This window comes from Xiphophorus couchianus, chromosome 14 (assembly GCF_001444195.1).
Source record: "Xiphophorus couchianus chromosome 14, X_couchianus-1.0, whole genome shotgun sequence".
NCBI lineage: Eukaryota > Metazoa > Chordata > Actinopteri > Cyprinodontiformes > Poeciliidae > Xiphophorus > Xiphophorus couchianus.
The window spans coordinates 4,210,442-4,235,250 of NC_040241.1; the positions used below are offsets into that span (position 1 = coordinate 4,210,442).

At 38.0% G+C, this 24,809-nt stretch overlaps 1 protein-coding gene across 1 annotated transcript in view; it reads left to right on the forward strand.

Moving 5' to 3' along the window:
- Positions 1-23,872, forward strand: part of adam19a (ADAM metallopeptidase domain 19a) — a 163,365-nt gene extending 139,493 nt beyond the window's left edge. Inside the window, exons 13-23 of the mRNA XM_028038532.1 lie at positions 3,535-3,624; positions 4,779-4,974; positions 5,211-5,319; positions 7,544-7,748; positions 10,793-10,870; positions 14,905-15,013; positions 15,408-15,549; positions 19,142-19,241; positions 19,795-20,046; positions 21,087-21,292; positions 23,040-23,872. Of these exons, the coding sequence (XP_027894333.1) occupies positions 3,535-3,624; positions 4,779-4,974; positions 5,211-5,319; positions 7,544-7,748; positions 10,793-10,870; positions 14,905-15,013; positions 15,408-15,549; positions 19,142-19,241; positions 19,795-20,046; positions 21,087-21,292; positions 23,040-23,088 (1,536 nt within the window). The 3' untranslated portion in view covers positions 23,089-23,872. The remainder of the gene's footprint in view (positions 1-3,534; positions 3,625-4,778; positions 4,975-5,210; positions 5,320-7,543; positions 7,749-10,792; positions 10,871-14,904; positions 15,014-15,407; positions 15,550-19,141; positions 19,242-19,794; positions 20,047-21,086; positions 21,293-23,039) is intronic.
- The last annotated feature ends 937 nt before the right edge of the window (positions 23,873-24,809 follow it).

Sequence of the window (24,809 nt, forward strand, 5' to 3'; positions counted from 1 at the left end):
TGGAGCAACAGGAGGAACTTCTCCTCCCTAAGCCTCACATGAACCTCTTCAACTCAGAAAATAAACCTTTCACAAATTCCTCTGTAATTAATCATTTGTACATTAAGCATCCCAGCAGTGCAACACAGCTGAAAGTTTCCTGATATCAGAATGAATGTTTGTGCTGGGTAAAGCCAGAGGTTAAGTAAACCTGCTATGGTTTGTGCAAAGATCTGCAAATTGAAATGGAGGAAGCAAATTGTTAGCTGCCAGCAGCAGCGGCAGGGCTGATGAGTGTTTGTTATGACTCCCACTCAGAGCAGAGCTGACAGTCAGGATCACAGTGCTGACAAGCCACCTGTTCTTAGCATTGCAAATGAGACGAGCTGCAGAACATGGTTTAATGATCCAACATGCACTGAAGGGAGTTTCACACTTGAAACAAGATTCCTGTTTTTTCAGAAAACTAGTTACAATCTGTTTTGTAAATCAAAGTACCTCTAACCATAAATATTTAATCATAAAGCTAAAGGTTTTATTTGTACTAAAAGTTAGGCCGATTTCTTTTTTTTTCTTTTTTTTTCACAAGTCCACCATTGCTGTTCTCGTCTTTCTCAAACGAATTATAGAAAATAAAGGAGTGATTTTTGCGTTGGCCCATAATCTTTCCTCCTTATTTCCTGCTGGTATAATTGGCTTTTCTTCTTCTTGCTTGAGTCAACTCTGAGCTTTGTTTTGAGCACAACCGTGACTCTCCTTAGGGCACCATGGCAACTGGAGATGGTGTCTTTTGTGTATGCTGTCTGACACGAGAGCGGCAACAAAGGCAGCTCTCTGGATGTTTTGTTTTTGTGCTTTTCCCTCCAACATCTGTTGAAACGGGGACTTGTCAGTCACAGCTGTCAAGTCTGTGGAACTGGCTCTCTCATCTGTTGGTGTTTCTATTTAAATATTTGTAGTTGATATGTTGAATACCTTCCCATCACCTCTCCGACCATAAAGCTTCATGCAGAAGCATTTGAATCCAAGTCTTCCAGGAAAAATAAAAACAATGAACTTTGTGTGATTATAAGCAAGACTACGAACTTTAGCTGGACCCAGACACCAAGATACATATCAATAATTAGGGGATTGTAGTATTCTAGACAATTAAAAAACTTGTTACCAATTTTTTTTGCTGAAAGGTTATTAAATACAGTGACAAAGACACTAAATTGGCAACAGTGGGGTGAATATTGTTAACTGCAAACATGCAGACATGACCTAGTTGGCGGGTCTGTCAGTTAAACTTCTCTCACTGCAGAGCATAAGGGGACAATTTATTACAAAGAGCATCATTAATTAAAAGGTGTAGTTTGTAATAATAATATGTGCTGGAACAAAAATACAATAGTTTATCATCAAACAACTTTTCAGTAAAGTCAGAGCATCATCCATTTATTAATTGGTACCTCCACAATGAAGTTCACCGCTGTTATCACTTTGCATCAAAGTGGCTTCATGTGAAAGGAAGCAACTAACTGGTCAAAATGTTACAGCAGAAGTGTTTTCTGGATTCAAAATTTTCAAGATAAGCAGCCAGCGGGAGAACATAAGGTTTTATCAGTACAGAAACAACTCCTGTTTAGAAGTCTTCTACTACAAAGCCACACTGACTGAAATCCTGCCGGAAGTACAAGCAGAAGATTTCACTGATATTGTGTGGTCAGTTCTCAAATGGCAGTTGGAGAAAAACAAGTCAAGAGATCAGTTCTCAACAAGAAAAATGTCTGAGAATCAAGATATGATTTATTTGTTAATAACTGGAGTGAATTATTGATGTTCTGAACAAATGGGTCAAACACTATAAATGTTGACTGTAAAAATGTCTAATTATTCTTCAGTAAACCATAGAAATACAAATACTGTTACTGCCAGTATCATAAATCAAAGAATGGGAAATTTCTGTGCTCAAATAAATAAGGTTTGCCATAATAGTTTAACAGCAATAAATGAGTTCATTACAAAGCTCTTTTGAGCCTGACTTCATTTTGATTGGCTGCTTTAAAGATAGTCTTAAGATGTTATATAAAAATCAGAACAAATGAAGAATAAAGTTTTTACCATCCATAAATTTGTTTTAGAAAATAATTTTATGTATTAAAAAACAGACATGATATATACTGCTGCTTTGTATTGCTTACATACAAGCAGAGGTGTGACCAAGTCACTGTGTTGCAAGTCTCAAGTAAGTCTCAAGTCTTTGTCCTCAAGTCCGAGTCAAGTCTCAAGTAAAGACTGGCAAAAGTCGAGTCAAGTCTCAAGTCAGGAACCTTTAATTTCAAGTCATTTCGAGTCGTTTTTATTTTATTTTATTTTTTTATAATTTGCAATTATACATAAAATTCAAATAATAGACCATTTGTTCGTTTTAAAATATGTATTTATCTCAAATGATAGAACATGTGTAGCTGAACACAAAGTATAAAAAACATTTTTAAATTGGACCACTTTATTGCCCAGTTCTGTTAAACTTGATATTCAATAAAAAAAGACAAAAATGCTGACATTTCCACAGCACAATACAAAGAACCATAACAGCAGTTTTTTCCTCTTTTCTCTGACCTGTCAAAACAATATATTGTCAATATAAGTTCCCAACGTAGATGTCTTCAAATACACCAACCATCCTTAGATGATACTAGACCCGGCTCATCATCATGATGGGACAGAGAGACTCTGTTCCCTGTGTTCAGGTCCAGAATCTGCTTTCTGTTCCGGAGCCCCGCTCACTATCCACCGGCTTCCTGAGCTAACACGGTGCACATTATTTGTGGAGGCATTTGAAGGACCGGATTTATGGTAAATAATCACCAATTTAACCCGGAGTACACATGCTAACACGAAGTTAGCTAAAGTCAACTATCTTACAGCAAAAGAAAAGTGCCACCTACCGATCTTTGTGAAGCTTCAAATGCCGGACAAAGTTGGACGTCGTGGCATCTCCATCCGATATTCTCTTCTTGCATGTTTTACAAGTTGCAGTTCGTTTTTTAGTCGAAAGTTCATAACCTACGTAGCCAAAAGAAATTACTCGCGGAAGCATATTCAAGCGGTTATTTCGTATTTCGTTCCCTGAGCTCTGCAGCTTTGCCGCGTTTTTTTTAAACGTCCAAATCCTGTTAATTTGATTGGTTGTGCTGTAGCTACGTACACATACATACATAAGGAGAGAGGAAAACCATAGTGACGGTCTGCGCATATTGATACGGAATGAGTGACATTAATTAATGACGCCACTTTATAAATAATGTGTTTTAAATTTTAAGACTTTGAGTAAAAAATATCAAGTCTTTTCAAGTAAACAGCTTCAAGTCGAGTCAAGTCCCAAGTCAATGGCATGAAAGTCAAAGTCAAGTCCGAGTCTTTGAGCATTTTTTCAAGTCAAGTCTCAAGTCGTGATTTTAATGACTCGAGTCTGACTCGAGTCCAAGTCATGTGACTCGAGTCCCCACCTCTGCATACAAGGTGTTCAGTTTTGGGGGGTTTAATGTCGGTGTGTGTGATTATTTACAGGAATGCACCAACGACTGCTGCAATGCCAATAATTGTACACTCAGGGAGGGGGCTCAGTGTGCCCACGGAGTGTGCTGCCATGCATGTAAGGTAAGAAACATACAAAAACAAAGTTTGGAGAGAAATTCGCCTGCAGCTGGAGCTCTGTATCATTAGTTTGCTGTCAGTCTTCATGTCAGCGGATTGACACACTGCACCCATAACATGTCTGATCTTCTGTCACAGCATGGCTCATCACCTTCACATCACATGGGCACTTTTCATCTCAGCTCACATCTCCTTTTTAAAATGGAAGTCCTTGCATTTCACTGTAATACATAGATGATTGAAGCCAAATTCCTCTGAGCTCCAACCTGACTGAAGACGCAAAGTATTGAAGATGTCAGTAACAGAATGCAGTTTGCAGAAGAAAAGCCCTGTCTTCTCTCATTCTTTCTGTGGGAGTGCTGTCTTTTAATAATACTGTCTTTGTAACTCTGCAGGCTATGTGTTGTGTGACAAGTGTTATATCTTTGTACACACGGGTTATATATAAGGGGTTGTTTTTATTACTGTACTGTGTAAATTTCTAGATCAGACAGTCAGATTTCAGTAAGGGTAGAACGTGGAAAAGTAGATCATATATAATAAAACGTAAGTATGAATTTTTATCCAAAATGGTTCTACGACTTTTCTAGTCTAGTCCCAGTTTTCTAGTCCACTTTTTTCAAACTAAATCTGATTTCCATTTATAATCTATATTTCTCTGCCCTTCTTTTCTTAAAGAGAAATTATAAATGACGGAAAATATTTTTAAAAATTGCTTTTTAGCTTAACACTTCTGGGATGTGACCTGAATTCAAACTCCAACTAAATACAAGCTGTAAAACAAGTTAGCCCTTGACTGACTGACATCTCTCTGAGCTACAGTAGCCCAAGGACTGCAGTGTGTAAAAAAAATCCAGATTTTCCAAAAATTAAATCTTCATAAACTGTAAATTTGATGAATTGATAAAATCAATTTATCGCATAAATAGTCTTTACTACTAGCATGAAGCCAGCTTTGACTAAAGCACATCTTTTGAGCAAGATTCCTCGACCAAAAACAGAATATGGTGCTAAGTATGAATCAAACATAGTTTTGGTCCATATTTAACTTTTACCTTCAGGTTCATTAGTAACAGTTCTCCTCATTTCACCTGATGTATCACTTCAAACTGTGTCCTTCCCTCCCTCCTCCTTTCTCTGCTTGCTGTCTCTGCCAGTTGAAGCAGGCAGGCACCATGTGCAGAGGGCCAGCAGGGTCATGTGACCTCCCAGAGTACTGTACTGGGGCCTCTCCATACTGTCCTCCCAATGTCTACCTGCTTGACGGCTCCTCCTGCCAGTATGGAAAGGCCTACTGCTACAACGGCATGTGCCTCACCCATGAACAGCAGTGCCTGCAGCTCTGGGGTTACGGTAATGAAAACACTGTTGCATCTCTGCACTGACTACACCTCAGCTTCTCAGTATATAAGTCATATGATGTTGTGCATGCCAAGACTTACAGTGTGCAGGCTGAGCATCGTCATCCTGGTGGTAGACAGATGGCCTGCTTGGTTTGTTAGTCAGCACATCAGCTTGTTCGGGCCTTTCCCAGAACACCAAACCCCTGAGTTCATGTGACTTACTGATGGAAGGCTTTTCATTTCCAGGAGCTCAACCAGCCCATGATGCCTGCTTTGAAGACGTCAATGCAGCAGGGAATGCATTTGGGAACTGTGGGAAAGATGAACACGGCAACTACAAAAAGTGTCAGAAAAGGTATGTTTGCACTGATGCTAACAATCACTTCAAAGTTTAAGATACTTTATGTTAAATTCTGTTGAACTATTTGAAGCAGAGGTGCTCAAATATCCTCATATCTTCTTCACCCGTATGATTAGGATAGAGTGCAAGATACAGGGCTGCAGCAAGCAGACAAACCTCTTCTAATTGCTGTGTAGTTCTGAGCCCCGCTCTATCTTGGTTGGACAGTCAGAGACACAGTGAATCGCTGGTCGTCTATGAGACACCATTAGCTTTAATGTGTTCTACTTGCTGCGTACATCATCTAAGCCAATTTTCCTTTGTATGGAATGTCAAAACAGATCTGGGGTGCCTTTAGATACTTTAAAGTTTGGCTAGTTTGCTTCTCTGAGTTGAGAAATGTGGTTCAGGATTATTCTGTAGGTAATTTTTCTTCTCTGTTTTTTGGGGGGGGGTTATCTCCAAGGTGCCAGTACTAATTTAAACAGATTCTGATTACATTTAAAGAATAAATATGCACGTCTTACCCTTTTCTCTGTTTAATAACATATTTAAGGAAAATATTACTGTTTTTACTCAAATATTGGTTACAAAGATACCTTTCTTTCTATCTATGAAAACCCATTAATACAGAAAAACCTCCAAGTTATGGGAACAAATTATCTGTAACTCAAATTCTTTAATGAGTAGGGACAAAATAATGACAGATTTGTCTTTAGCATCATATATTCGCAATTAGCAGTTGACATTACAACAGTGTTTTCTGTGTGAATTCCCTGTAGTGTTAGTAAACCCTTACCTGTGAGGTGTCCACAAGGATGTCAATATTTCATAGTCCAGCACTTTAGAGGTTGAACACAAAGTAACTTTTCTACAATATCTAACTCTTTGTGTAAATACCACATTATGAATGAAAAGCTGTTGACTCTGTCCAAGCAAATATATATCCTTTCAGCAGAAAACCTGTCAATCGAAAATTGTAAAATTTACCAGGACTTGGTCTTCAACATAAAGCAAATAACACTTTAGCCACTTAAAAGTGTTATTAAAACAGTGTTATTTCTCACTGTAATTTTTTCCCGTTCATACCGAGACACTTGTGCACCCACGGTCAGGGATTCTGAACAGTCAGGCCACAGAGAGCTAAATTAGCTGTTTAGCAATGCTAATGAGCTAGTGGATTATAGTGCTTGATGGCTGTCTGCATGAGCCACTGATGTCTGATCCATTACAGAGTTTCACATAAGAGATGGAGGTGTTACTGACTCACTGAATCAATTGAGGATATGTAAATGTGTCTGGTATTAAGACACCTGCACAGCAGCACTATCTGTCCTTGGCTTCTAATGCTAAGTTTCATTATGTAAAAAGTTTAGCTTTGAAATTGTCTATAACAACTAACTGGGAATGAGCCACTCAATAGACCTTCCTGTTGATCATTCAGAGCACAGATATGACCTTGTCTCTGTCCTCCATTTCTTTGTCATGAACTCCTCACTTTCTTTGTTTTAACATGCAGAAGTGTTTGCACTTCTTTCTCTTTCATGCACACACTGGCACACCAACAAGTGTGTGGTTCAGTGTCTGGCTCAAGGATTCAATGATATGTGCAGAGAGTGTGGCTAACTGCCTAACTGTTGAGCTCCTGATTCGGTGTGAGTGTGTGTGTGCTTCCCTGCTCTAGTAGCTATAAACTGTACAAGCCGGACTCGTTAGAGCGACTTTTTTCTGAACATTTCAGGTTGTGCCTCCCGGCTTACATAAAGGCTGCCTAGAACACTGATTGGTGGAAGTTATTGGGAGTGGGCTGTTGAGATCAAACATTAACAGTCTGCTTTGTGGCATAAACATTTTTTACAAGTTTCTATGGTGTACTGAACTAAAACATCTGAAATCCTTTGATTGCTTTATTAATAAACACATGGAATTTATTTGTAGCCATTATTTATAGTGTGGATCTCTCAACTTAAAAACGTACAGTTTTCTCTGATATGCTGGATGTTATCCAGACACTGACTGATATCTATATGATATATACACACACACACATATAGACAGACAGACAGATGATTAAAGGGAATTAAGCAAACATATTTAAAAATTTCCATTACAGTAGCTAGAAATTCCTTGATGTTTAGACCCAACTGACTGCACCAAGGAATCTGTTTTACCTCCTTTCTGTGCCTCAGTGTCTGAAAACAATTGAAAATTCATATTTTGTGCTTGTTTTTCTACTTAGTGATGCCAAATGTGGCAAGATTCAGTGCCACAGTGCTGCCAAGAAGCCCAAAGGCACCAACGCCGTTTCCATCGACACAACCATCAAGACAGGCGGCATTGAGGTTAAGTGCCGTGGCACCTATGTTTACAGCACTCAGGATGGCCAGGGTGACCTGCCTGATCCCGGTCTTGTCATGACTGGCACCAAGTGTGGAGAGGGCAAGGTTGGTATACTCCTGATCAATTTTAAGATGTGACCAGAATTCACATTTAAGTTTAAAACCGTTAGCCAGAAGGACAAAAATGGACTTGATAATAAAAGCTCAATCTGAAACTAATAAAAGAAGATAAGTCCAAGATGGCATATTGTGATGTGGGCTGTGCTTATTTGCCCCATGTTCACCTGATTTATGCACTTTTTTTTTTTTTCTAGGCTGCTGTCTTAAACTCTTGTTTAGTTGACAGTTTGTTTGATTTAAAATACTTTTCAGTTATTTGAAAGTAGGAGACATTTTGTTTTTCGGTTGCAGAAAAAATAAATCTGTCAAAATTACTAAACCCCATGTAAATGATCAGGTCTTCAATTAAAAACAGCAGTATACTGTTACAGGGAGAATAAACGAAGCAAGTCAGGGAGCTCTGATGTTTTAAAAAACTTCCTTCTGCAGGGAAATTTTGGCTCCTGCCATTGATATTTATTTTACTTTAAGGTGCATTAATAACATACCAAAGTCTTGTTGCCGACCAAGTGAACTAGTACTTCTAAAAGCGATTCTGGCTGTATGCATATAAATGTGTATGATCAAAGTTACACTAATTAACTAATTATTTCACTTTCTGTTCCCTAACAGCTTTTGAATATTTTTATTATGTAGAAGGGTTTGTGCAGCCTAAAGATAATTGTCAACATTCTCTTTGCTTTTGCAGTAAACACACAGGGTTCTTTCTCAGCCCACCTCATACAAAACAAAATGCCATTAGTCCTGTGGGAGATTGATCCGTCTTAGCATTTTGTCTAATTAACATTATTCTGTCAATTTGATTTATTATTCAGCATGCAAACTAGAACACTGGGTTTTAAAGCAAAACCATTTCTAGGCACAAAAACCCATAACTTTGTAAAGTAAAACTGATTTTATATAATAAAAAAAAACGGTCTGTATAAAATGTGGTGGTAATTCACCCTCTACCATTTCACCAGCAAAGTTATTTTTTTCCCTGTTTGTCTTATTTCCTTTTCCTCTGCATCACAATCCTCCCTTTTAAATTACATTTCAGCTGGCGCTCCCAGGCCTGACTAGCGCTGCCTGAGTAATGTATAATGAATAGGCAGCAGATAATACTGTCTGCCATCTACCATGATGAATTCTGAGTCGTCTTATTGAGTTGAACTTTTCTCTGCAGTGAATGCACACAAGCTCTGCCTCTAGTCACCCAGTCACATATAGATCAACTCTGCAAAGTTAATTTTATTGTTACCAATAACAGCACTAGTGCATAATGATATCAATATTAGCATTAGCACCAGCATATATAAAAACAACCAAACCCTTCCCTCTGCAGGTGAGTGTAGATGGTTTCATGGCAGAGTTCCACTAAATGTTTATTTGAGCAACAAAATGAACTGAATTTGTGTCAGACTGTCCTGGTCTGACTGACTTGCTTTTATATGTCACAAATATATTTGGTGATTGTTGTTTAGTGCAGCAGATTTTATGGTAAGTCATTAGGAACCTGACACAAAGTTGTCTCACTTCCAAACAGCTGATGTATCCAAATGTAACTTTGTAATAAAACCAGAGATATAGGAATCATGGACAGCATTTTTCCAGTAATTGGAAACAATGTTCTCTATCAGAAGATCTCTATGTGTGTAATGAATTGAAAGCAGAAATACTTTATCACTGTTTAGTTTTTAATGACTCATGAGATTATTGAGAGATGGATCAACTATGTCTTCTAATATTATGAACTCCTACCAAGAAGGCTTGCCAGAAGAAAATTGTTGCCATGTAGGGAAACATGTGGAAGGAGGTACTTTGGTCAAATGAGATTGAAATGTCCCAAATATAACCGTTCTTTACCACAGTGGGTTCAAGTTTTGTAGGAACACTAAAGTAGACTTGAGCTGTGGACGGTTCATGGATGCGTCTCGTTTTGCGTTCTACAACCCAAAGCATTTGTCTCTGGGCGTTTACTTTCTGATACCACAGCAGCCCTTCAGTGTTGTGGAGCTCAGGCCTTAGCTCACTACTGTCCTGACAGCAAACAGAAAAGCAGCTAAACATTAGCCAGTTGATATTAATGCTGTCTACTGTTATTCTGAACTAAAAGTAACTGACTTTACCTAAAGTAAATTATACTATCACTTCATAAGACGTAATTTCTAGTCATCTTTTGTGTCGCTTGTTTCTTAGAATTGGGGATGAAATCATTGGATAAAACATTTATAAAATTTTACACTATTTCTGAAATTTACATCTTTAAAATGCTCATCAAAATTTAAGAAAAAATTAAAATAACGAATTAATATTTAAACAAGAAGAATGAGAAAGTAAAGTAGCCTTATGTAGTTAATTGTATATTTTGAAAGAGGTTTTATTACTGATTAGACATTTGATTAACTGAGACCAAACTTTGAATTAAAGTCCAGAAACCTATTTGTAGGTTTATCAGGTTGGATCGTTGTTAAAACAATGTTTCCCTTTTGTCATGATGTGAAGAAAAAATTATCAAAACCAATAATTGTTGCTTATTAAACCTCAACACCTTAAAACACAGTTAGTGGAAAATGTCAAGAGTGAAGTGTTGAGTTTAATCAGAATGTGGGAATATCTGTTGGGCTTTGCTGTTAGGAAACGGTTCGTTTCTGTGCTGACTACTGTGATCAGATGTAACTCCAGGGAAATAAGCTGCAAACTGAGGGGAAAATATTGAAACTGCATTACTGCTTAAAAAATGGAAGAAAAAAAAGGACCCTCTGTTTAGTCATTTTGTTTGTCAGAACAATATATTTTCTACATTAAGGATGCTGGTAGGTAAATGAGGCATGTTGCTGATTTCATCCAACACCACCACTATAAGTTCCAAAAGCATATCTGTAAAACTGCTCTTTTAATTAAAGATGCTGGTACCATTTCCTGATTTCCATAGGCATACAAGTTGTTCCAGAGCCCGAGGGTGCAAACACAAGGCTGATCAAAGTCTGTATAGGTGTGTGCTGTCATCTTTATCACTGTCTGTGATCTTTCTGCCTGTGTTCTTCCAGGTGTGCAGAGACCGCAAATGCCAAAATGCCTCTTTTACCGAGCTGGAGTCTTGCCTTGCAAACTGTCACGGCAATGGGGTATCCGCACACTCACACCAACATGCACACCCCCACGCACGCACACACATGGTGTCATGCAACATACTTAACTCACTTAGTTTTCAGGCACAACTACCTAATCTTGTTGTCTCTCTGTGTCCTTGGGCAAAGGTAGCGCTCTGCTCTGCTTTCACCAAGTCTGTTGTTAAAGTCAAGAAAATAGATGACTGGAACACAACAGCAACTGAAGTGATGAACTATTCATTGAAACAGTACAAGCAAGCTTGAGGCAGATAAGGAGGGAGCATACATAGTTTATGAGTCTGTAACCAAGCTTTGGGAAGGAGAGTTTGGGGCTGAGTCTATCACTTTCTTGGCCAGAAGATAAGACTGATTTATCAAGGAATTAGCTCATGGGAATTTGACCTCCAACAGTATTTATTGCCTGAGGTGTACCAACGGTAAAGCTTCATTAAGGGTTCCTAAAAAATAAAATGCTGATGCAAATATATGTCTGACACAGGGAGAGTCTGGATCAAATACGAATTAATCAAAAAACCTTTTACCTACATTTTAAAGTGGAATTTATGACAAAACAGAATCTGTTGGACTGACTGTTCTGTGACATAACCCGGCAAATTCTTTGGATTATGCTTCAACAACTTAAATCAGTTTTTGGGTCAGTTTGTAGACTTGATTCAGATTATATATATGCACTGAATTATTGTTTCTTAATATTTCCATTTATGTAGTTACAGTTGAAAACAGATTTTTGTATACTGTATGAGAACAATTGCCTTTTCAATGTATGACAAAATCAGATTAAATTTTTCCTCTTTAGATCAGTTGGAATTACTAACATTATTAATATTAACATTATTAAGATTTGTTAAATGCCAACATAATGAAGAGGAGAGTTTTGAGTGATGTCTTTTCTTACTTTTGTGTGTTTATACAAAGTAATAAAAGTTACTTTGTCAAAAAAAAAGTCAAAAGTTTACGTACATTTCTTTCCAATTTGGTATCATGAATTTATACAGTATAATCTGTATCAATCCAAAACATTATCTTTGTTGCCCTTAACCCACTTTGTAACTAACTTGGTGGTGTGCTCAGGGTTCTTGTCCATTTTTAAAACCCATCTGTACCTAAATTTTAACTTCCTGGGTGTTTGCACATAAAGATCTTCCCAACCAAACCAGTTCCAGTGCTTACCGTGTTCAAAAAGGGTGTAGCCTCCCCTCAGACACCTGTCTAAATGTTATGTCTGAAGTTGGATTGTATGTTGTTTTTGACGGTTGTACTGAAATATGTGAATTTCCCTCTGGGGTTAATAAAATTAGTTCATTGATTCATGTTAACTTAGCATCAGAGATTTTTCTACTAAAGTTCATGTTTCAACCCCCCAGAAAGGAAAATGTGCAATAAAGGCAAACATTTTTTGTGCAATCATGAACAATTAGGCAAATTATTCTAAAGACATAAAGTCATAAATACTATATTTGTGCTTGTGCCATTTAAAGGAATGAGTGAGGTTTTAACAATAACAGCAGCAGATTCCTGCTGAAGCTAACTTTGTCTGACCTACTTTGTGTCTGAAACTGTTTTGCAGTTTGCTTTGACCCTAAGCATTTCAAGCTGACTCTCTCCTTCTCTCATTTACAGCACTTTATAAGGGGATAATTGGCTTTAACACTAGCCAAGTCTGTTGTTTAACTAGGACTTGAAATAATGAGTAAAATAATAAAATCTCAATTCTATTCTCTCCTCTTTTAATCCCTTTCACCAAGTACTTTGTTATTTTATGCCGTTTGTCCTCTTTGTGTCCCCTCCTCTCGGTGTAACAATACATGCATAATGAAAATGACTTTCGGCAAGGAATATTCTAAATATACATGTTTTCCCTCCTCGTAGCGCAGGCTTTTCTCAAGTCTTAGGATAAATTTTTAATTCCATATTATCTGTTGATCCTCAGGCATATGGAGTGTGATTGATATTCATGCAAATTAAAAGTAGTACTAAGCTGCAGGAATATACTCCTCATTTGGACCTTAGAAAGGAATTCATTCAACAAAAACAGAGGTTCAGTCTGGTTGTGATTTTTATGTATCTACTATATCAACAGGCGCTCTGAATGTTAAATGAGAGGTTAAGAATTAAAGAATTGAATATGTGTTGACTAATACATAGAGACTCAAGTTTAAACTAAAACTTTTAGATTTTTTTTCTATTTTTTTTTTACAATTATTAAGGAGAAAGACTGCTTCCTATTTTTGGAGCAGCCCAGCAAAAATCCTAATTTGAATCCTGATCTGCCCCTTTTTGACCGACTCGGCTCTACTTGGCTTGCTTTGCAAGTGTTTCCACTGGCTTTTTTTTTCGAGGCTGACCCTGCTTCTTAGGTCCCTGCTTTGGATTAGGGCCAGCCAGGGGCCGCCCTTCTTTCGTGGGTGACACAAGCTTCACTCCTGTTCACTGATTGGCCTGAAGGGCAGATGAAGTAGCAAAGAGAGAAGAAAAACAAAGACGCAACATTTCAAACTCGCTGCAACATGGAAGTGATGGAAGCTACAAGCAAGCGGTGAACATAGAGAATACAGTATGTGAAGGAAGCTAAAGATTAGGGTGATGGCAAAGAGACTTTCCAACCTCAAAGTCTTAGAGTTCATCACCAAAGATAAATCATCAAAATGTGGGAGGAAACCTGCTGAAAAGTACAAGCAATAAGAAGAAGGGCTTGGTTCCTTTAATGCCAAAAACTATTTTTCAACTGATCATCAAAAAATCTGTAAATAATTGTTGACATGTCATTTTTTGGTCAAACTTTAAAAATAACTGAGATTTTTTTAAATTATCTTTTCAGAGACTGTGTGCTTTCCAATGAGAGACAATCTTCTTGGTCAAATAAACTTCAAATCTAAATCAGTTAGGGATATGAATAACTCTGGACTGAACTCTTACATTTATTTTCATGTCTGATATTAAAGTAGTTCTGGGTGTCAGGCCTTGTTTCTGTAACAAAGTGAAGGGAAAGAGTGAAAAAAAATCTGATGAATAAAAGTCAGAAATCCAAGCCAGCTATAGCCAGTAAAAAAATTACATCAAAAACAAATTACCACCAATTAAATTTGACCGATTTGATAAGACTGATTTAATAAGACTGTTTTTCTTATTTGTTCATTTTCATTTCCATTTAATTAAGAAAAGAATGGAATAACATGCTCTGTTGTATTGTAATAAATCCACAATGACAACAGCAGCTTCATTAGAGAATGCCTTTGGCCACTGAAACCAATCAGCATGTTAATATTCTGATCAGTTGAGCTCCAGGTTTGAAATTTTTCAAATGTCAAAGCTCATTTCCGCACAATGAGCCTTGTTCCACTTTCTGGCTACAGCTTCACAAAAGATTGTTCAGATGATTTGTTTGTTCTTTTATTACTAGAGCTTATTATTTTAGTTTGTTCCTTTTTGCTAGTTCTTGCATTTCTTATTATAGTTTGAACTTGTTTCTTTAGGTTTGTTTGATGTTTATAACAGTTGTAGTTGTTTCTGCTCTGTTCATCTGTCCCTCTCCTCAGCACAGCTGTTATCCATCGCCTCATTCTTCTCTACCTCCGCTCTCCCACAACTGTTCCCACTTCCCTCTGACTAGCTCCTCTGCTTCCCTGTCAATTTCCACTCACTCCTCAATCGTAAAAACTTATTTATGACAGTTCTGTGATTATGACTATGTTATACAAAGAACATGTTTCCAAATGTGACATGCATTTTTGCATCTTTATTCTGAGGTATTTTTATTTATAGTAAACAAATTTAGCCAGAAAAATTACCTCCCCAGATATATTATTAGGACACAAACAAGTCAGTAATGGCTTTATGTGAGTTGTATAGATGAGAACACATTAGCATGATTGAATGAAGCTCAGGTACATTGAGCTTCATTCACTAATCCTGAAACTGTTCCAAAGGCAATCTCATGTATTTAGACAGTATTTTTGCTCCACAAACATAAATATACAAAGTCTAAACAGTGGACAACTTTAACCAAACCTTTCTGATGTCTTCTGTAGGTGTGTAACAGCAATGGGAACTGCCATTGTGACAGAGGCTGGGCTCCTCCCTTCTGCGAGAAGTCTGGCCTGGGCGGCAGCGTGGACAGCGGGCCTGTGCAGAATAATAGTGAGTAAATATTGATGTATTCTGTTTCTTATTTTATCCCATTTAAACATTTCAAATGACCAGTCAACCCTGGGATTACATATAATGCTCAGCTCTGACAAATTAATAAAGACAAAAGAAATCTGTAAGAAAGCAAATACCTTAAATGAATTTTCTTCTACCTTAAGGTATAATGTTGCTCTTTCTTTAACTCATATATGTCTTCCCAAACCAGGTTCAGATATCACTGGCATTAACTAAATTAAACTCATTTGCACATGCAAAAAATATCATCAGAAGTCTTTGATCAGAGTAGATCCTTCTACACACAGAGAGATGTGTTTCTTGTTTGGAGGCGTGTCCATTTCCTGGATATGTTTTCAGTCAGTGTGGGGGGGTGTGTGTGTGTCCACAGATCAGGTCGGTTTGGTGGTGGGTCTACTGTTTGCCTTCCTGGTGTTCCTTCCTGCAGTGTTGCTGCTCTTCTACTGCTGCAGAGTCAAGACTTCATTCTACCACAAGTGGATTTCACAGAGAGAGCAGAACAAGAAGAACAAGTACTGTCTCCCTGTCATGTCCTCTTTCTGTCTGGTCCATCACTGTGTTCTTGATTTCCCTGGATACTGAGCATCCAAGGGATCTAAGATTTCACAAAAAAAAATTGTCTCATCCAACAGATTGACTGAATTTGACTGATATTTGCCAAATTTTGAATATTGGCCATCGTCTGAAACTTCAAGAACGACTGACTACTGACTACAGTACTGACTACTAGCCTTTGGCCAGATGAGTGGCCAGAGGCCAGATTAATGATTATCCATCAGTCAGTTGTAGTTTAATGAGTAACTCTATCTGCCAACTGGTTTCAGTTGTATATATTGTAAAAAAAAAAAAAAAAAAAAACAAACCCAGGGCTGTCAACATTAACTCATGTGATTATCCAGAAAAATTTAATAGATTAATCAAATTACCTATTTCGATGCTAAAAGCTTCTCTCCTGCTGAGGGTTACCTTGTTCACAGCAGAGCTTTATGGGCTTGACACATGGAGAATAATGTGTTCTTTCACAAAGGTGAAAGTTTTTAAACATCTTTTTGCCGCGTCGCCAGCCCACATGTATACATCTACTTGGAGGAGCTCAAAATTTCACATGAACTACGCCAGTCAGCTCATCCCACTAGTTCAATAGGTAATGAATAGAAAACATGTTTGGTTTGAGACAATAAAATATATTTTTCCAATTTTTTGTCAGAACATGAATACAGCGGCAGTTTTTGAAATGGGCTATATGGGCAGTTTCCCAGGGCGTCATCAGGAAGGGGTGGGGCACTCAAGAATTAGAAAACAAAATCTGTCAGTTGTCCCCTGAACAGGCTTACAACTACTTATATACATGTGTTGTAGAGTAAGTTGCCATCGAGTAGTGGGAGACTACAGTACTTGCTGCCTTCTGCTACAAAAACCAAACACATAATTGCTTGCATTTTAATTGGTTGGAGTGCGGCAGGAGGATGGGCTTGCCCAGGGCACCATTCAAGATCCACAACTGCATGCATTATATGAAGCTTAAATGTTATGCATAGTGATTAATCATGATTTATTACAGCACCAAAGTGTGATTAATCTGAGTAATTTTTTAAGTTGATTGACAGCACTAATAAAAACACAGATAACCTTTTTTCATCACTGACTTTATGTCAGACTAATTTTCCTGTTTTGAGTCAATTCTGATTACAAAAACAATGTGTTTGCTAAAGGCCAGAATTGTGAGAGATTTTTAAGAGTATTTTCCTTTTTGCTTAGTACAGAAGCATTTTACTGCCTGCTTAGAAATAAATTTAGAAGCACCATGTCATTTAAAGGAGAGTTTTTATTTAGAGTAGAAAGTTTCTCATAACAAGAAAATGTTTTCATTATAACAAGATAAAAAAAAATTTAAAATGAGAAACTGTCTCATTATAAAGGGACAAATTTTATATTAAGTTATAATTAGAACGTTTCTGGTTAAACGAGAAGTGAATGTACACTACTCTGACGGATTACGACTTGTTAAAAGCGGGCCGCTTTTCACAACATCTAAAAATACCAAAAGTGTTGCTATTTAACTGTTGCAAACTTTTCTATTTAAAATAGCAGATATTTTGGGTAAACTGAGATATAAACCTTGTTACGTGTTTTTAGGATCTTGTTAGAAAAAGAATATTTTATTATTTTCTCAAGATACTGGATAAGCTCGGGCAGCTAAACTTGGCCCTGTTTACACAAAGAGTTTTTTCAAAAGCATTTTTTCTTGGGTATTCAAAAATGTTTTTACAACAACTAAATGAAAACTGCCCATGTTCAGCTGAAAACGTAAATAACACTCCAAACAATGTAGTGCGCATGCCAGACCTATAGGTGGCGTGTGACCTGTGTGATCCAGAGGTGTGTGTTCTTCACCCTTTGCTTGTACAGAGGTGCATATACAGTATGATCTATATTTCTTCACTGACAGCATAAATGTCAGTGAGCAATGAACAGAGATTGCCTTAACATGACAAATAATCTCAAGTGGCGCAGCATGAGTGCAGAAACGTGAGAAGATGTGACTGATGTCATGGTTTCCAAATGTTTTCTTGCATTGCATATCTAGGAAGTTTCACTCTGGAGCCAGTTAATGAAAATTTCTGTTTTTATTCAGCCAAATACAATGCTGCCATGTGAACGAGAAGGCAAAACAAAGCCAAGCCTTAAATTCGGTATTTGACAGGGCTATCTTTAAACTGACTGACATGGGTCAAACATTCACTATTTTTCCAAAAATAGTAATTGAATGGAATTTTGTCCCATTCCTCATAAACTCTTCATAGATGCACATAGCTATGTCTTGTTCTCTTTCAGTAGATCAATACATGCACCAGAATGTGTTTACCACAATCAATGGCAGCAATCAGAGCCACTGCTCATGTAAGGCAGAACAAAACAAAATCCATGCCCTCTTAAAGCCTTGAGCTTTTTATGAGTCGTGTCACATTCATCACCACCCACAGAGTGATGAAAGCAGCGGCTGAACATGATATTCCAGGCTCTGGCCGTGATTTATAGAACCCGGATCTGTTTGGAGATGATGCAGCAGCAATTTAAAGATGCCGACCATCCAAATAAAGGCAGGAAGAGATAAGCAAAACTCTGATGATGCTGAGGGAGCTGGGCCTCATGGACAGTTAGCACTAACTGCTGCTAAAAGGGAATACATCATGGAAAAGTGAGGGAACTGTATGGGAAGGTTTTTAATGAGTCTTTCAGTGCAGCAACAAGAACCCTCAGAGTCTACAGTATTACTTGAGAACTAATTCTCTGGGTTCATTTACAGTTCAGCTAGTGGCTTCTGTGGTCTGTAGGCAGGTTTGAATAGAGTATCACCTTCCTACACTTTTAAAACTTCAGCACACGCAGTTTGATCACTAAATTAGCCAGACTCACGCTGGGGTTTTTTGGACACTGTATATGAATTAATAATGTAATAAATATTGACTTGAGAGGGGGTGAATATTTATGCAAACACTTTGATCTAATTGTCATTGTTTTGTAAAGAAAAATTAGTTTTCAATTTGACATTAAAGGTCTTTTGGTCATTTTTTTGTCAAAGACAAATTTTATTGCTAATGATTGATTAGTAAAAGCAACAAAAAGCACAAAACAAAAACTTTTGACAACGTTTGCTCTTCGCTGCTTCAAGATTGTGCTGAGTGATTCTGAAGTTTGTGTGTTAAAATCTGTAGGAGTCAAATACAACATGTGTGTAAAAAAAAAAGACAAAATGGCCAACTTAGCTATTGGGTTTGGACCATTTCTGCAGGAGATTTTTGGTAGATCCTGACAAGTTACAGATGTGTAACATATTACATAACTCTCAATGAAAGCATGGCTTAGAGATGTATTTTTTTTATTTCTGGGGGTGCTGTAATAATAATAATAATAATAATGATAGAGAGATAAGGCTACAACCACCATACATTGGGTTGGATTTCCATTGGGCGGTGAATATGATCAATCATAGTGAGTTTAGAATTCACCCAAGAGAGGGAGGATATATCCTGTCCCTTGAAGTAAAGCATGTCAGGAACCAGGCTCTGGCTTATTTCTGTCTGTCCTTCTTTCCTTTCTCAGGAAAGAGGCTTCAGTGGAGAAAGAGAAAAATGGTCATCTGAATCCTGCCTTTCACCTGAAGGTGGTCGGCCCAATCAACAAAGCTGGTGGCCACAAGGGGGTGAGTGGAGAGATTCTGTGGCAGCAATGGGAGAAAATGTAAGGAAAGGAGGGTGGTGGCCTTGTTGTGGTCTGTTGAATGTAAAGTATCCATGAAGTTGACTTTCATCTTAAAAAGCTTTATTATTCAGCAGCTTGTTTTCTTATGTGACCACTTAGTCTGCCTCCTCCTACAGCCTCAACACTTCTCCATTATTTCATTAGGCTTTTACTCCTCTGTTCTCTTTATTCTTTTATTGGAAGCATCAGTATCAAGGAGAGAGAAATCAAGTGTACAATAGGGCAGAAATATATAGCTGGAAGACAAGAAAAAATCTCATTAAGAAAACGAAATGGCAACATAATGCGAAATGTATTATAAAATATTTAATCTCTTTATAATTGCTTTTAAAATAGTTAAATAGTACCTGGATGCAATGGATATATTTTGAAAAGAGAAGCAAACAATTTTTTTAACTACTAGAAGTACCTGACATTATTTAAAACCATTCCTGTGTTTTTAAAGCAATTCTTTGTTCATTTCAGTTTGGTTTTGTTTCTTTATTTAACTCCAGCTTCCACACACAAGCAAAGAGGTCCTGCCACTCAGACCAGGACTAGTGGCAAATGGCACCCAGCCAGTCAACATTGTGCGACCTCTTAGACCTACCCAGTCCCCCCAGGGGGCTCCTCGGGACCTCAAGGTGATAAGACCACCCTTCCCAGCTGGCAAGTCCCCAACAGCCCCACCCAAGTCACCCCCCACCCCACAAAGACTCAGCCCTCCTAAGAAACCACTGCCCCTTAACCCGACACGTTCCCCACTGGTAAGAGCCTTTATTTACCCTTCATGGAGCTGTAAGTGGATTCTGTGTTTTATAGAACTGTAGCTGAATGTTGTACAACATTAACACAGAGACGCCTTTAAACAGACCATGAGAAGATGGATCAATATGTAGGAAGAGATGGAATAAAACTTAACATTAACAACCATTTATCTCATATCAACCAAACCAAAATAAGCATATCTAATGTATGGTACTTATTGGAATTTTCAATTCTGGTTAGGACTGGTTTGACTAATTAATTACATAGATTTATCACGTTAAAGAATATAAGCAATACATTGCATTTTTTTTAAATTCCAGCCAGAACCTTTGCATTCACATGTTTCTGGTACGCCTGTAAATCTGACGCACAAACAACATCTGCAACAGCAGCAATGGACAACAAAGTTACTTCTCTTTGCTCACTGGGGTTAAATTCTGCTTCAAAATCCGATGTGATTGAAACCTAGAAAAGACTATGTTGTGTTCAAGGTGTGCTAAAAGGAGTTAGCCTGTCAGCAAAGCTAGACTAGCCTAAAGTAGCATCTCAATGCTAAACATGTAGCAGCAGCACAGGCATTTCCAATGCAAATGTCAGTGTTTCTACGTTCAGACCTCTAAAGAAGTTCCATGAATCCATGAATTGTTTTTTGCTGCTAAGCTATATGGTTTGTCAATATATAGTTTTTAATTGAAAATGATTCATTGACTACAACCCCTGCAATTAACTCCATTAAAAAATGTAATTGAATTCCATCACTAATTCTAATTAAAACATGAAATTTCTTGAATCCAATGTAGCACAAAAATAAAACAATTTGGAATCAAGTTTGAGGTTAATAGAAATGTTATTGAGCCACAGAGCCACCTTAATCAAGACTGAAATGCCTCTAAATTACAATATTTCTAATGCTGTCTTTCTTATATTTGTTTGAAACAAAGAAGAAAGTTTCTGTGTTTTCTCCTTGGGAAAACAAGCATATTATCTGCTGGTCAGTTCTGGTTCCTCAGTTACTCACCGTGTCTCTGCTGTCTTCTAGCGAGTCTCTGAGCAGCCGTCCAGACCGGCCCCTTGCCCCCCCCAGAGACCTCTGCCCCTCAGTCCAGCCAGAGTAGCCTCCACCACGGTGAGTCCCAGTCACACTTCTGGCTCCAGAGCCACAGGCCTGCTGGTCATGATGCCTCCAGCTCCTGGACCACAACCTGTGGGGAAAGTGTCAGCCATTCCCCCTCTCAGAGTTCTCAGGTAGGAGAACACACATCATACTAATATGAAGTCCTGTATTATTTTCTGAGCAGAGTTACGGTGGTAGATGTTTTCCCAGTGAAAGTCCAGACTTATTTCATATGTAGCAAGATCACAGTATATAAAAAATTATGTTCACAGATGCTCTGTATCCAATCAGACTGAGTTTGAGCTATTTTGCAAAAACATATGGGCAAATATTTTAGTTTGCAGATGTGGAGAGCTGTTACAGAGAAACACCAAAAAGACTTCAGCTGCAATTGCTGCTGCTTATCTACACTGCAGTCTGTCTGATCTACACTAAGAGGTTCTGTTGAGTGGGCTGGAAGTCAAATTGCCATCAACAGTAGCTGTCCAGAAGCATTCTAGACTGATATCAGGCAAACCTGTTTTGCATCACTCTGTCTTCAGTCTGACACGACTTCCTGCCCGTGACACTGATTATTTAATCGTTTGTCCTCCAGCAGCATTCTTTGTACCAGCTGCTTTTTCATTATAGAAATCACTGTTTCACGTGTCAGCGGTAAACACATCAGTCACTCTGATGGAGAGGACGGATTTAAAGGTCTGCAGGCGGGGAAGAAAGTTTCCTGAATGAAATGGACTGGAAGTGGTTTCAGCAGTGCTCACTCACTCACTTCTGGACTTAAAAAAATACATAAAATATTTTAGTCTAATTCAAAGTCAGACAGTGGTGAAAAATAGTATTCTTATACAGAGTGTAAATATCTGCTTTAGCTGCACCATCGTGAAAATACTGTAATGTTGAAGTGAAAGTGATGACTGCATACTGTAGTTGCTGAAGCTGTTTCCAGTGTTTCCTGTCTTCTCTTTCTGGGTTGTTTTCTGCTCCAGACTGCAGCGCACCGACTCAGTTCTTGTCTGAAATTCAGCTTCCTTTTCATGGAAGTGACAGTCCCCTCTGCAAAGCTGTGTACTTTTTTCATCTGGTGCAGATTCATTCTTGTTTCCATAAACATGCTCTGACATTGTAAAAGTCTTGGGATGAGAAATCTGCCAGGTATTCTGTGCCGCTTCTAAGCTTACATTGTACTTCAGAGATGAACATTGAGTAACGGAATGAACTCTTGGTTTTCTCCATAATGGGCCTGCTAACCAGATGCATCACAGTTGTCCTGACAACGTCATCATGCTTCTTCTAAGCTCCTTTAGTTGTGAACGAGTTTGCACTGCTGTTTAGCTGGTTTGATTTTATCTTTGATGCGATTCAAGTCTTTGAGGTTGGAGGACCACCTTTCCATCACCCTACTCTTTAGCTCCATCCACAGATTCTCTTTCATATCCAAGTCAGGTCTCTGGCTGATTCAAAATATTCATTTTGTTTCCAGTCAGGAGAAACAGGGTCAAATTAGAATATTACGGTACTTTGAACCTCCTTCAGCCATCAGTAAAAGGCTCTCAATGAAAAAGCATTGCATTGACTATTTTGTTTTTTAATCCTGTTTTTAAAGCACAGTTTGTTGATTATAAATATGTATTTGGCTCTAAATAAGTATCACCGTGTCTCACAATGGGAACCAATTATTTTGTGCTTCAAAAAGCTAAGCTGAGAAAACACGTTTTTATCTCTGTGGCTCAGAAAATATATTTTTATCTGTACAATAGACATTGGATTTGTTAAAGTGACAAAGAATGGAACATATACTAAGTTATATTTGCTGTTTAGAAAATCTTGAGCAGCTTAGCAGACCTTTTGCAGAAATCTTGTTTTCTTGCCTGTTTCTAGACCGATCCCAGGTGCCAGACTGAACACAGCTTCGCATCCACGAAAATGACCTTCTCTTCGCCCCGCCCCAAGCTGTCCCACCCCGCCCCCCGGTGAGGAGGCAGCAGATGACAGCCTATTTGCACTAAGGAGACTTTAGCTGGTGAACACAGAGCTTTCACATGAAGCATAGGACAAACAGAGCTGGTACCAGAGACATGAAGGAACAAACAGGACTCCAACACTTCAAATTTCTAATGAATCCCCCCCTTCTCAGTCCTCTGACCTTATTTTTAGCCCGTCTTCCCCCATTCCTGGCGTGTTAACATTACCAAGACGACGCTGCGTTGTGTGGAGGCCTTGCAGACTGATACATGTTGATGGTTATTTACCAAATCACTTTTTAGTATTACTGTTTTTTATCTATTAATGCTGTCCATTTCTAAAACTGCATTTTGTAATGAGTGTTGCTTTGTTTACAGTTTGTTTCATGTTGTGTTACATGATTTGTGTTTTGTGCCAAAGAACTTTTTATGTACCTGCGGTATGTCTGAATTGCTGTAGAATCTTGTTTTGTAGCAAGTCAGCCCCTCCCCTTCCTTCTACTTTTTCTTTTTTTATCATTGTTTGTATTTTACTGTATGAAGAATGTTTCAGGTTAAATGTGTCGGTACAGATGTCTATCAGGGGAAGGATAGCCATTCACTCAGCAGCTTCTTATCCACACTGTTTACAAGGTGGAGGGCTTGATGGAGAGCTGGCAGGACACACCCAGGTCTTTATGGGGTTTTTATCTCGTTTGCTTTGTTTTTCATTTCAGCTGGTGAATATAAATATTTTTACAAAAACATCAAGTTTTGTTTTTTATTCAAACTTATTTCTCCTTTTCCTTGAGTCTCTTTGTTACAGCAGATCATCTTCCTCCATATCATCCAATGTTGAACACATTCAGCCGTCTGCATTTATTTGTGATATTTCTAGCTATTCATAACTTCATCCACCTGGACAGAAACATAAGTAAAACCAGAGAATGAGAATGAGAATGTGGGTATGCTGCCATACCCACATTTCACTGTGGGAAGAGCGTTCAATCTGTGATGTCAAACATACCATTTGAAATCTCAGTGTATAACTTTGAGGTCCGAAAATCAGGTTTTCTGAGATTTTGGAGTGCTGCTGGTCAGTTGGCTGGAGCATGGAGACACATAGGAAGGTCCAAACACCACAGCAATATGTTATTACTGTGGAGTTTGGGGAAAAACTTTCCCATCTATTTCAATTTGATTCAGTTGATTTATATATCATAGGTTTACAATGAAAGTCATCTTAAAGCACTTAATAAAATAAACTATATCAAAATATGTTTCATTTATGCTATTACTATCCCAACCTGTTAAAATTAGAGACCATCAACATATAGCTTCATTCCATATGTATATAATACAATACAGTCCAAGTGATTAGATCAGACATTGCCAGTCAGTAAATACCCAATGGTCTATGTTGGGATATTAGATCTTGACTTTGCTGCATCCTTCACCCTAAGCAAGCACAGGGTGACAGCTGAAAGAAACCTCCAACAGAACCAGGATCAGTGTTAGCAGCTGAGACATGACAAATATTAAAGCACTGGCACTATACCCAACAGTAATGGCAAAGATGACAAAAGAATACACCTGTATGCAAAGAGAACAACATTATCATTATGTCATCCAGTCACTCAAGCTAAAGAGAGGCATACCTTTGGAGATTACCAAAATGATCCAAACCACCTAAGCTTTATCAAATAGG